General features: G+C 38.1%; 1 protein-coding gene and 1 long non-coding RNA gene across 2 annotated transcripts in view; both read right to left on the reverse strand.

Annotated features, from left to right (window-relative positions):
• Positions 1–13,365, reverse strand: part of LOC134792432 (uncharacterized) — a 55,949-nt gene that overhangs the window by 26,279 nt on the left and 16,305 nt on the right. The gene's annotated exons all lie outside the window — the stretch shown is intronic.
• LOC134792358 (dynein regulatory complex protein 11-like) lies at positions 1,626–11,991 on the reverse strand. The gene is made up of 19 exons (XM_063763636.1): positions 11,838–11,991; positions 11,473–11,639; positions 11,173–11,384; positions 10,780–10,963; positions 10,556–10,690; positions 10,375–10,486; positions 10,137–10,285; positions 9,636–9,795; positions 9,160–9,327; positions 8,875–9,023; positions 8,445–8,607; positions 7,236–7,339; positions 6,880–7,025; positions 6,109–6,266; positions 5,576–5,681; positions 4,908–5,028; positions 4,335–4,454; positions 3,842–3,911; positions 1,626–1,843 (listed from the first exon to the last, which is right to left on the reverse strand). The coding sequence occupies exons 1-19, from the start codon at positions 11,919–11,921 to the stop codon at positions 1,679–1,681; spliced, it is 2,673 nt and encodes an 890-aa protein (XP_063619706.1). The 5' UTR covers positions 11,922–11,991; the 3' UTR covers positions 1,626–1,678.

Raw genomic sequence — 13,365 nt, forward strand, 5'->3', positions numbered from 1 at the left:
TGTGGTCACCGCGCGATTCAACCACTAAAAGTTAGCATTTTTGCTCAATAAAGAGCAGAAATCGCGGCGTCAGCACGTTGATAAAAATCGCTAAAACGCTTAAACACCCTCCAATGGGAAGGGCGGGACTTATTATTTGCATTGCGGCCATTCGGGCAGTTTGAGCGGATTATCGTTGGGCGTTGTTTATGATTATAGCGATTTTTATGAAAAATAACTGTAGATTATACTGCATGGTATGTTGGTAAATGGACGTAGGTAAGGTTGAATTTGATTGCCAAAATATTGCTCAAATTGCGCTAATATAGGTACAATTATTTATTTTATAATATTTAAAACTTTCGCGTTTTGAACACATATTAACTCACATTCGCGTAAACACATAAATTCGCGTTAGACCCGTCTATAAATGTGATTTAATATTATTTCTTTTATTTCTGTAAAAAAAAGGGGAATTTAACAAGAGTGATATTTAATTTTGAAAAAATGCGTGGTGTAGGCATTATTAGGTATACCTAGAGGCACATTAAAATAAAAAAAACGATAATATGAAATTCATGTACAGGCATCTGCAATAATATAATTATTACTCTTCGAAGGCTGCAAATATATCTGACACGATCTTATTTGTAGAGCCAGACATAAGTTTGTTGTGTAACAATATTATTGCAGGTGACTGTACTTATTCAGAAATAAGTAGGTACCTATTTACATGAAGAAATGTATGACTTTTGTTGTGGTTACATGGTGGTTACCTCTTTAATAATAATAATAATAAGCCCGCAGGGCATGCAGCTTGTGGCGAGCTGTTGGGGAGTAACGACCCCACGGACCCGAGTGCTCTAGAGAGTCGGTCAGGGTCTCCGTCTCCGGCGTGCCTTCGTCGGTCGGAGTGGATCCCAAGGGGACCCGCGGGACTTTCAGCTCTGGCTTGCCTTCATTGGCCGTCCAGAGAGGAGTCGCTAGAGCTATATGCTCCAGGGGTGGAAGTGTTAAAGGGCATAACGCCGCGAGTAACTTCGGAGAAAGCGCAGCACCACCTCTCGACACCCCTGAGCCGCTCACGTCGGTGTTGCGCCTGGCCGTCTTTACGATGGCGCATCAGGTGCCCATCTAACGAGTGGCGAGTCACCGCCTGCCTCGATAACACTGTATAACACAATGTTATGGCAGGTGTCCGGAACTCTTAGCAATAGCCCAGACTTATTTTCCACCCAAATTTAAACCATAGAACAGGACTCTTTCCATTTTTCTATAATAGCTCCCAATGCCTGCTGAAACCGGTTTACGGGTATCTATTTATGTACACGTGAATGGGTTCCAGCAGGCGTTCTACATGACATCAAAGCTCTCCAAACGGCCTCTACGTGTTGGATCTATATCCCCACGCACGCCTTATAAATGACCGGGCTTAAAAACCCGAGAGTTTGTAACGGAGATACAAATAATAATAATATTCTTTATTGTGCACAATGAAAACATGATTAAATACAGCAAATTAACATAAATAAAAAACTAAGCAACAACAGGCGGTCTTATCGCTAAAGAGCGATCTCTTCCAGACAACCTTCAACCTTTTTCTTTATTGAAAATTTAAGATAATAAACTATTTAATAAAACCACTCTTTAGCGAAAAAAGTGGGTTTTAGTTCAGTTCTACAAAGCCTTTGAAATGAATTTATTCTTCTTTCAACACTGCTAGATGTTTCTTATCCTTCTTCTTCTTAACTTCTGCGTACTTCTCCACTGCTGCCCGGAACTCACGGGCTTCCTCAAGCTGTTTAGTCTCCTTCTTGCCCCAGATTGTCTTCCTTGAGTACCATTTCAAGTATTGTTCGTAGTCCTGTCAGTTGAATTGAAATCAAATGTAATCTACATCTCGACTAACACTTAGGCCCACTAGCACTATCCCACTAACCCGGGGTTAAACGGTTAAACCCTTAACCCAGTGTCAAATTGTACTGGTAACCATAGTAACTCCAGGTTTAACCGGTAAATCGGGGGTTAGTGGAATGGTGCAAGTGGACCTTAGGTATTCAGCAAACACCTAAGGGAGGCCATAGGTGACCCTCGCGGAGGCAGCTTTGTCGCGCAAAGATTGGCCATAGCAATTCAGCGCGGGAACGCTGCCTGCGTGATGGGCACCCTATCAAAATGTTGATAGGTGTTTTTAATTTCTAGCTTTAGTTATTTTAACTGACACGGTTTTTTGTATGGGACAAACGCTAGGAGGATGATGAGATTGATGAGTTATTTTAACTGTAGTTAGTTTTAATACTCATTTTATAACACTTATTATTCAATAATAGTATTTTATACAATCGTGATATAATAGAGAGTTTTTCAGTCGAGTACCGTGTTTAGGCAACGAAGCTTGCTGAGTTGCCTAAGTAAGGTACGAGATTGAAAAGCTTTATTATATCACTATTGTATACAATACTTTTTCTACTAGTCAACAAAAATAATACTTTAAACTATCAATCATACAAATAAACCAAACCAAAAGTATACAGCTAAGATTCGCGAACAGCCGCGATACCTTCATACTGGTACGTGACTCGGCCGCCGCGCCCCGCGCCCTACGGCGGGTTGGTCAACGACACCTTCTCGTAACTCATGAGGCCCTGGTACTTGCTCCGCGCTAAATTCAATTTTTAGACAGTTGTTTTCTCGATTTTGGCCACCGTAGCCTAAGGAGACTAACAAGCAACGCTAAGTGGTTTTCGTAGTCTATGGATGTTGCTATATTAAGGGTGTCACATGCGCGTTTCAGACTTATGAACCAATTGTTTCTACTATACAACCTAAAATAATTAATTTGAGCTATGGTTTTGTTTCGTCCTCTTGATCGCGGCGAGCTGTGATTGGTCAATTTCATTATAGTTGACTAAACTGTATCGATATGAATATTATAGTTGAATTGGGAGCCCATACATTAAAAATACCCAATTGCAGTTTGGTATAAGAAATCTTAATTCAAGAATTACAGTCGACGAGTAGAAAAATGAGTTTATACTTCAGGTACTTTATAAATGCAAATATATAAGCTGATGATTAGAGATAGAGGAGACGCGCGGATATCAACCAATTCCCATCTCCGTTGGATTACAACCGCATTGGTTGATTTCTGCACAATTTTTCTCATTTCGACCTCAGTGGAAAGGCAGCCTTCGGCATTTCCTACAAGGTGCAGGCGGGCAATTTAGACTGCAGGGTAATTTCAACTAATCGAAATATCTTCCATGTTTTACATTATTAACTAGAGTCACACACAACACATATTTTTCGCTATCCGGACATAAGTATATTACACTCTAGTTAATAATGTAAAACATGGAAGATATTTCGTTTACTTTAAATTATCCCGCAGTCTAAATTGCCCCCCTGCACCTTACGAAAAATATATGATAGGTAGGTATATCTAAACTAAACCTAGTAGGTACTAAAAAACCGGGCAAGTGCGAGTCGGACTCGCGCACGAAGGGTTCCGTACCATAATTCAAAAAACGGCAAAAAAAAAACGGTCACCCATCCAAGTACTGACCCCGCCCGACGTTGCTTAACTTCGGTCAAAAAGCACGTTTGTTGTATGGGAGCCCCACTTAAATCTTTATTTTATTCTGTTTTTAGTATTTGTTGTTATAGCGGCAACAGAAATACATCATCTGTGAAAATTTCAACTGTCTAGCTATCACGGTTCGTGAGATACAGCCTGGTGACAGACGGACGGACGGACGGACGGACGGACGGACGGACGGACGGACGGACGGACAGTGAAGTCTTAGTAATAGGGTCCCGTTTTACCCTTTGGGTACGGAACCCTAAAAACTAAACAACTCACATGTTTTTCAACACCTGTCTGGATGACATACTCGAAGATTTCTTTCACAGTTAGACCATACGCCGCCATTCTGAAGAGAAATTCAAATTCTTGTGCAAAAGTAGTATCGATAATTTGCTAAAATAATTGAATTCTTCTAATCAATCAATTACCAAGTATTGGGACAAGACAAGACGATACATATGATATACGAGTATACATATTGGTTTGATTGAGTTGTTGTGCGAAAATGCCACTGTGCTATATATGATTTTATAGTATTTAAGATTTTTATTATTGTAAGTACTTATATACATATATGTTAGTTTGTAAGATATGTATCTATGGGCCTTAGTAGCCTGGCAATAAATGCTTTGATTGATTGATATAAATGTCGTAGTTTCACTCACTGCTCAGATGGAGTGGACTGGAGTGCTAGCACTAGTTACCTACGTACTACGTGACTATTTCCATACAATGCTTAAGTTTCGATTGGCTAAGCGTTGGTCCTCACTTGACGATGCGATCAGGCGTCAGAAAGTCCTGCAGTGTGGACTTAAGGAATGCGAAACCATATCCTCTGAGCATCCGCGCCAGGGTGTGCACATCCAAGTCCCGAGGAAGACAGCGGTTACTGAAACAGAATTAATTAATTAATTCATTCATTCATTAGGGTTCCGTACCAAAAGGGTAAAAACGGGACCCTATTACTAACCCTCCACTGTCCCTCTGTCTGTCTGTCCATCTGTCTGTCACCAGGCTGTATGTCATGAACCGTGATAGCTAGACAGTTGAAATTTTCACAGATGATGTATTTCTGTTGCCGCTATAACAACAAATACTAAAAACATAATAAAATTAATATTTAAGTGGGGCTCCCATGAAACAAACGTGATTTTTTTGCCGTTTATTGCGTAATGGTACGGAACCCTTCGTGCGCGAGTCCGACTCGCAATTGGTAGGTTTTTTTTATGAATGTAAAATAATTACAAAGTTACATGTACAATAAATGTTGCTGTAAAAAAACTCTTCTAATTGTGTTGTTGTAAAAAAACTCAGCCTAAGTTGATTTTCAAACTTAACTTACCTGATTACCCAATTGTTTAACAATTGAACGACCACTGAGTAAGTCGTGTCAGGAAGCAGGAGCACATCTGGAAACTGCTTAATTAGGTTTCCGGTTGTCAGCCACGGCTCGGAGCAGCTGGCTGAAACAGAAGTTAAGTACCTAGTTAAAAGGTACCTACTTACGATTAGTTCATCATAAATCTTTTTTGTATCGACGATAATTATATAGGTATTGACAAAAAGTATCGGAATGACAGGACAGGTGCTAGCGGTAATGAAAACCTCATCATCATCAATATTTAGGAGCTATGCTCTTGTCGGTGGAGTAGGTAATCGCCATTCTTCTTTTTGCTGGGCCAGCCTTTTAACTCCCTCGTAATACAACACGACGGAAACTCTATCTTTATTTGGCTGAGATATGTGAGCCTGGGCCTTCCTCTGCGTCTTGCCCTGAGAGTGTTTAAAAAGAATCTGTCGTGCCGTATCAGGTGGCCAACCATCTTGCCCCTTCTGTTAGCTATTGTGTCTAACAGGCATCTCTTCTCTCCTGCCATGCTCAGGACCTCTTCGTTCGTCTTCCCTTCTGAAAGTTAGCCTAGTCGAGGTGTAAAGTTTCATTTGGCTCGTTTCATTTATCTAATAAGGCTGATTTGATTCTGCTGAATAATGCATATATAGATAACTTACCAATAATAGTAATATTATCAGTTTTGTTAAACCTTTTCAAGAGCTTCTTAAAAAGGTATCGTTTTATCAGTTCTGCATTCGGAAAACCTGCGATATATTTCTTTTTCTGAAATTAGAATTAGCAATGAAATTATTTTTGTATCCACTCTCTTAAGGGGCCCACTGATTAACAGTCCGCCGGACGGTATCGGCCTGTCAGTTAGAACAAAATTTTGACAGTTCTGAACAACTGACAGGCCGATACCGTCCGGCGGACTGTTAATCAGTGGGCCCCTTTATGGGACTGCGTTCGGGCCGAGGCGTTCGACACATCGTATTCAATAGAAACATCAAGTGATCACTGATCACCGAATGAAGTGTCATACGCCTGTGCTCGTATCCGGACCGTATGTCATCCGTTAGAGATCAGAATCTCAAAGCACATGGATAAAATATTAAAATATAGTAGGACGTAGAAAAGCATGATCTATATTCTACATTCTGCATTCCACAATGTATACTACAATTGTAAAAACAGATGGCTAAAGATTTACCTTCCTATTAAATAATAAGTGTACATTTTTCATGTAAATGATTGTGGGCTGTGCAACACGAGCACAGACCGCTAGCGCATTTATTACGTTTTGCAAGTATTCTGGTGTCACCAAATCCACGTCCAAAACCGAAGGGTTGACTTCCAAGAGTGTTGCGTCTACAGAAAATAATAAGTAAACCGTTAAAACATTCATTTTTGATACAAGCTTTTATCGCTGACTGTACTTTTCTATCAACTGGCACCTAATACCTACTCATCGAGAGATTAACAAACTTAAACACACTTAGGTTGCATTGTTTTATCAGTTATCACAGAGTTCCTATGGCCACCTCCAGTGTCTATTATCGGGTAAACTGGATGGTATAGTATAGATGGTAAGTGCGGTTTTACTTAACAATAGACAAAGGATTAGCCGTCGGGGTCTATTAGAAAGCTACAAACTATACCACAGTATTGCATTGTCACCCAACTTACATGTATAGGTATGTCAAGTTTCAGCTCGATTGAGTAATGGGAAGTGGGTCTAATTTAGCTTACTAGCACCCGAACATACAAACATTGCAGAGGGGGCGCCACAAGTCCTCAGTAAAAATTGCATATACTTGGAAAAATTCGACCTATGCCGCCGTGACCTGGGTGGCCGAGGGGCTGAGGCACCTAGGACGCTGGTTCGATTCCACTCCTGGGTCCTGGAGGCCTTGGTCACTTTTTCTAAGTATATGACATATATTTCAGTTCATTGCAAGTTAAATAAAAGCTTGTAACATACCGTTGACAGAAGCCAGCGCGTAGACTAGCGTGGACCGACCGCTGCCACCCGGACCGACAGCCAGGATTTTGTGGAACCCGTGGCTGACTTCCCGACAACGCTCCCACCAGAGGCTTCTTATTTCACCGGCGCATGGGTGCGCTTCTCTGCAATGCCATTTAAGTTAGTACAGTGAGAAGTATGGTTTAGCACATTGTTACTGGTGAATTCTGAATATTTGAGACCGGTGACGGTTGAAACATTCTTGCGGTAGATGCGCTATGCGCCTCCTTAAGGCGTGTACAACAAAAAGGAAGGAATGGAAAGATTGAGACTGTGCGGTTTAAAAATAATTACTAGATAATACCAAAACTTACATGTCTAAGCAGCGACAGTCGTCACCGACCATATTGTGATCTCCAAGGAAGTCTTCTAACTTCGTCTGAGAATACTCTTTCAGAAAACCATTTTCAACCAAATACTAACAAAAGAAGAGATAGGTATAGGTATTACAAATTATTCCTAATTTAAAGAACCTTGTTGTTAGCTGTTTACTACGAACATGATAATCATCGTGGGGGCATTAAGACCTACGTTTGCCCATGGTCTAATAAAACATGGTCTTCTATTCCCAGAGTGACACGGGCCTACGTCACAATAACATTGCCACTTTATTTCAACATAACATGTTACATGGGTACATTATACCTATGGTTAATAAGTTAAAATATTTCTTTATAATTTTCACTTATATGTATTTTATCTTAGATTTTACAATAACACGTCATTTTTAATTGTTCGTTAGCATTATCTTCCGATTCACGAAAGAAATTTCAGACGTTCGGGTAATTCTGTTTACATTACTGGCAACACAGGATAGCGCTGTCACATTTGACAATTCGGATCTAGATAACTTCATGTCCTGACCGTCATCCTTGTCGAACGCGTGTTAATTGTTATTTCCTTCTCGCTCAGTGTCAGCAGTCGCAGTGTTTTCCAAACTTTTCACGTCGTAAGCTTGGTAATTAATGTGTAACTGTGAATTAGTTTTTCAAACGTTTGTCTTGTATAGATAAATAAAGTTTAATTCAATACATTAGCTTTGTTTTATTTTACTATGTTTCTACATGAATAACTTAAAATTAATGCCGTTAAAATAATTTTCACCGTTGGTTAAAATTCTCCCACATTTTAAAGTTTGAGAACCTGTAAACAGCATGATGACGTCGGCCCGTGTCAGTTAGGTCATACGCGAATCTCGGAATAGAGTACCAGGCGGAGTATATTATTATACCATGCGTTTGCCGACCTACGTTTAATGACATTTATATAGTTTAAATTGAATTCACTTCTTCATTGTTGATTTCATTGCTTTTGCAACACCTACTAAAATTGTGTAAATTTATTAATTTCCTCTACCTAAACGTTGCCTGGATGAGACTGCTTTTTAGCGGTAAGACCGCCTGTTCGTTACCTCTATGTGATGCTGTTTTCTTTCTGTATTGTTTTTTTGTATAGAGGTGTGCAATAAAGAGTATTTGTATTGTATTGTATTTTGTTAAACTAAAAGAAGAATATATTATTACCTCCATTTTTTCTGCAATAGCCTCCTTGTCAGGTTCTTTGCTTTTCTTGATTTTCTTCTTCTTTGCGCGCTTGCTCTTTTTCTCAGGCATCGACTCGGGCATTTCTTCTTGTGCATTTTCATAATCTTTCTTTAAAGCTTTGTTTAGTTTCTTCAGTTCTTGTCTGTAGAAAACCATTAAAATAAGAAAAAATCTTCGGATCAGTTTCTCCAAATTGAATTTGAAGTCTACCTACTGTTAAGTTAAGTAATAAATTTACTAAAAGCAGAGTCACATCTTTTCTTAATACAAAAGGGGTTAAGACGATGGTTAATATTAAGTACGTACATCAAATTGCATAAAAATATTTTGCATTAATATCTAAAGAGGAAGATGAGGACTACGTTCGTACGGAGAAGCGGTCACGTAAAGTCTTAAAAGAGTAAATTACTTCATATCGTCATCGACTTCAGTGGCGATTTCTAATTTCACTTCTCCAATGAGATTTTCTTCGTCTACTTGTTTGACATTTCCTTGTTTTACTTCCATAGACTCGTCTGCATCCAGTTGGTCCCATAATTCGTGGTAATGGTCTAAAGCCTAAATCAGTGCAGAAAATAGATAGCTACTTCATTAAAATTTACTTCAAGGGAGACGTTGCCACATTTGCTAATACTTAACAAGGGAAACTGCTTTTACCTATACAACCTTATACTTCTACATTTAAATATCGAACCTCGATTAATTTATGAAACTTTTTGGATTCCGGGTAATTATATCCTGGATGCATATTAGGGTTTTTCATCATCTTCCTTTTTAACTGTTCTTCAAGTTTCATTTTCCTTTTCTCTTCTAATTTCAACCTTTTCTGTTCCATTAAAGCAGCCTTCTTTTCTAACTTCGCCTTAAAAATTAAGCAGGTTATGAAAAAGACAGAAAGAAGGCAACGGATTAAGTTTTTAATAAAAAAATGACAACTTTGGATTTTGTTATTTACTTTACACTCTGTAAATATAATTATAGTCAAGTATACCTATCGGGTCGAATAATGGTCCCTAGTCCCTTTGACTGTTCCTCCTATGACAGTATTTTTGTCGGATCTCATTTCTTATGTTTTTGTTGATGTGAATCGTACACTGCAATTTTTATACTACTTATAATTACTAAACGCTAGAACTCAATAAGTTTATCCATAACTACTGATTTTTGTACCTCTTGTCCTGATTTGTTTTTGTTTCTTTGTTTTGCAGCAATGTATTCTTTATATTGCTCGTACCAGTCTTCAGGTGATGGTATTTCTCCCCGCCAAATAGCAACTGACCCACCTTTAGTAATCTTTGGTATATTATGGAAGAGTCCGATTTTTTCGTACCTTGAATAAATTATCTGTTATAAGTTCACATTTTTTCTATCGCCAAAAAGGCCAGTGTATGGAATACAATACAACCAATGATGAAGAGAGTATTTATGTTTTAAATATGTTTTTGAAGTGAAAACTTCTTTAGCGGCGCTGTGCACTTTTTGTGATGGGGAAAAAATGTTAAACTCGCGACAGGTCACGTGTCCGTAAGACGTAAGATTCGTAAGACGGACACGTGACCTGATCGAAAAACTGTTACAATGTCATTGAGTTTTCACTTCTGCCGGCACTCCCGGAGTGCAACCCGTTTTTTTTTATACTAGGTATATTCTATTGAATAGATAACTATTTACCAGTCTCGAAACCAATCTCTGATGCTATCTCGATAATGTTCCTTTATTTCGTCATGTTTTCTCTTATAAAAGTCTTCTTTTATTTGCACGCATTGATGTTTCCAGTTCTTGTCCATTTGTTTATATATTTCTACCCGTCGAACCTTTACCTTAATGATTTTGTAAACATAAATTAAATTAGAAATAACTATTGATATGTATAATTGTATTCTTCAAGTAACATTTTAATAATTATTACCTCTTTTACTTTGTCTCTTTCGCTGTAGCTGAATTCACCGCAAGGTTTGATTCCCAATACCTCATTTGTTTTACATTCTCTTACTTTCTTCCTTTTCAGTTCCATGTATACTCTGCAAACTTTCTTGTTATTTACATCGAACAATTTATTTTTATCATAACGCTAAATGTTATTAAATTACCTGCCAACTTTTTGTATTAATTTTGCAGCTCGTATTTTGAGTTCTTCTCTTGCCTGGGGTGCTAAAGTTCCTAGTAATTCCTTTTCCCACAGCTGTCTTTTTTGCATTCTTTGCAAGTTTAATTGAGTCACTCGCCTAGAAATTATCCATAGCTTCAAAACACATTTTTTTCTAAATAATAAGCAACGTTTTCTATTAATACCTCATTTGAATTTTCTACCTACCTAGTTTTTTCGTGCGCCTGTATCAAAGCCACCATTTCTCTTGTCTTAAGTGCTTCTTCGGAAAGTTCCTCGTCTTCGTCATACCGAATGAATTGGTCCCCGGTTGCCACGTCATCTGTTTTGTCATTATCATCGTCCCACCACGCATTTATTGATTCTTTTTCTGAAATTTCTTCTTCTTTCGCTGCAATATTGCAATTAATGTCACAAAGTCAAATTCATAATTTTAATTCAGCATTGACAGAAAAAAAATGCCTAATTTAACACATTCACTGCCCCCGACGCACATGTGCGTTCACCGTCATACAAGTTTGTTCCTAGGCCACGCCCCCTGGCAGTGAATGCGTTAAGGCGCAAAAATTTATGTGTCGTGTTGATGTGCCTAAAAAGTACCTAGCTCCAATTCCTTTTGAAGAATTTTCTCTTTAACAGCATGAAAGGCATCAGTTATCATCTCTTTGGAATTTTCATCCCTCTCTACTCTGACCGGGATATCGCGGAATTCTGCATCATCGACGGTCAAATTATGACGGATCGCACCCTTACTCAGGAATTGGGCCTGACATCCTTCTAGTTTTCGCACCTGGTGTTTGAGTTCAAGGATTCTGCCAAATTTATCGAAATTAGTCTACTCTCTAAGAACTTTTCCTTTTAGCCTGTGTAATTTTTTCCATAAAAAGGATAATATCTCACCGGTCCACTACTGCACACAAAACAGCATAGATGTCCTTCGTCTTCTGCACCTGCAAGTTCTGTTGCGAGCATTCCAGCACTTCGTTGTAAATGCTGATGTAAGCTGCTAACATCTCGCTCAGGCGCTCAACGGCCTGGCAACGTCGCTTGTCATGTGTTTTGGTGATCTGACATGATGAAAGGATGACTTTTTGAGCAAATAACCTTATTCTCAAAATTTTTAGGGACATATTTTGAGACCCGGTGAAGGACATAGGCTAGAATCTATCAATCGTCATATTCATTCCACGAAGACGAAGTCTCAGGCAGAAGCTAATGATTCTATAGAACTCTCAACCAGACACATCACTTGACACTTATATTACCTGATATTCTTGATCAATTTGTATTAATGATTTTAACTGCTTAAGTACCGTCTTCCATTTTTCGAAGTAAAAATTACTAGACATTTTTGATTTAAAAAACAATTCTACATAATATTGTATTTGAAATCGGCTAAAATTGTTGACTTTGTTTCTAGTTGGCCTTGCTTCAGCTAGGTTTAAATCTCAATGGATTCGTATCGTTAACCATCCAACTTAGGTACCTAGTCCAGCACTAAATACAAATTATGATCCATATTTTGATGGTCTTGCTTTCATAAAAATATTTAATCTCAGATCTTTGCGACTTACAAATAATATAAACACTTGAACGAAGATATTCGATTTCATTTTGTACCATAGTTGGGAGTTTTTGGATTATAATTGGATTATTTTACGGTACCTATTATATTATGAATTCATGATTAATATTGAGCAGTGATTATTATACAGTGATTCTGAAACAGTGTAAAACTGAATTGTAATATGGGGATGCCCTAGCTGCCTTTGTTATTAAATGAAGCGTCATATCCAAATACTCTCTCTCTCTCTTCTTAGCTAAGTATTTATCCCACATGGTCACAAATCCAAACACAAAATACAAAAAAAATATTGGCAAAGTAACATCACCATTCGATCAATTCTCAAGTGTAGCCTCCTTCAGTGTACCTACCTATTTGAAAAAAAAAGCTCCCTTGTTGTGTCAAGACAATATGTAAAAAAAAAATGAACGGCAAAGTCGACTTTGCCGTTTAAAAAATAGGTTGCGAAGCGCGTAGTTTATGGTCAGTCAAAAATTAAAAAGTTAAGAACATTGCAGTCTCGATTTTGGGACTGCAATGTTGCATACAAATTCCATTATTTGTCGAGTTCCAAACTTTTTAAAAGTTGAAATGGCCATATCAAATGAAGGCACAGGCCCATTAAACAGCCAAACAGATGATTAGTACCGCGACTATTTAGCTGTCTCAAATAGGTTGGCGTATTTTCGGCAGAAAAATACACTTCTATTTTTTTTATTAAAAAAATAAAAAGGCGGCAAAGCTAATTTTTTCAATTGTTTCTACTTTTTTCTGTGAAAATATATACGTAAGAACGTTGCTTTTGTAAAATATTTCTATGATATTTATATTTGTTGCACCATTTTTGAGAAAAGCACTATATATGACTCGGCTGGAAGGCTACTTGCTGGCTTCGGATTCAATTAAACGGACTCCCAAGGTCGTCCGTTTAAAACGAATCCTCAGCCTGCAAGTAGCTACTTCCGAGCCTCGACAATAATGTACTATTAATACCTAATCAATTTAAATAAACCCGTCAGCATCGAGCTGAGATAATTTCAAATCAAATCGCATTGTACTCACATCGTCGAAATATTCAAATACGCCTTTCTTGTACCTAGTACAGTTTTAAGCTGTAAAAGTTAGATTATATGATATAAAATCGCTTGAAAATTTGTGTGTCAAGTGAAAACATCGCACGTCGTACGCTAATATCATCTGTCACGTATCAAGTCTTCTCTCTGATGTAA

Source organism: Cydia splendana, chromosome 7 (genome assembly GCF_910591565.1).
Source record: "Cydia splendana chromosome 7, ilCydSple1.2, whole genome shotgun sequence".
Lineage (NCBI taxonomy): Eukaryota > Metazoa > Arthropoda > Insecta > Lepidoptera > Tortricidae > Cydia > Cydia splendana.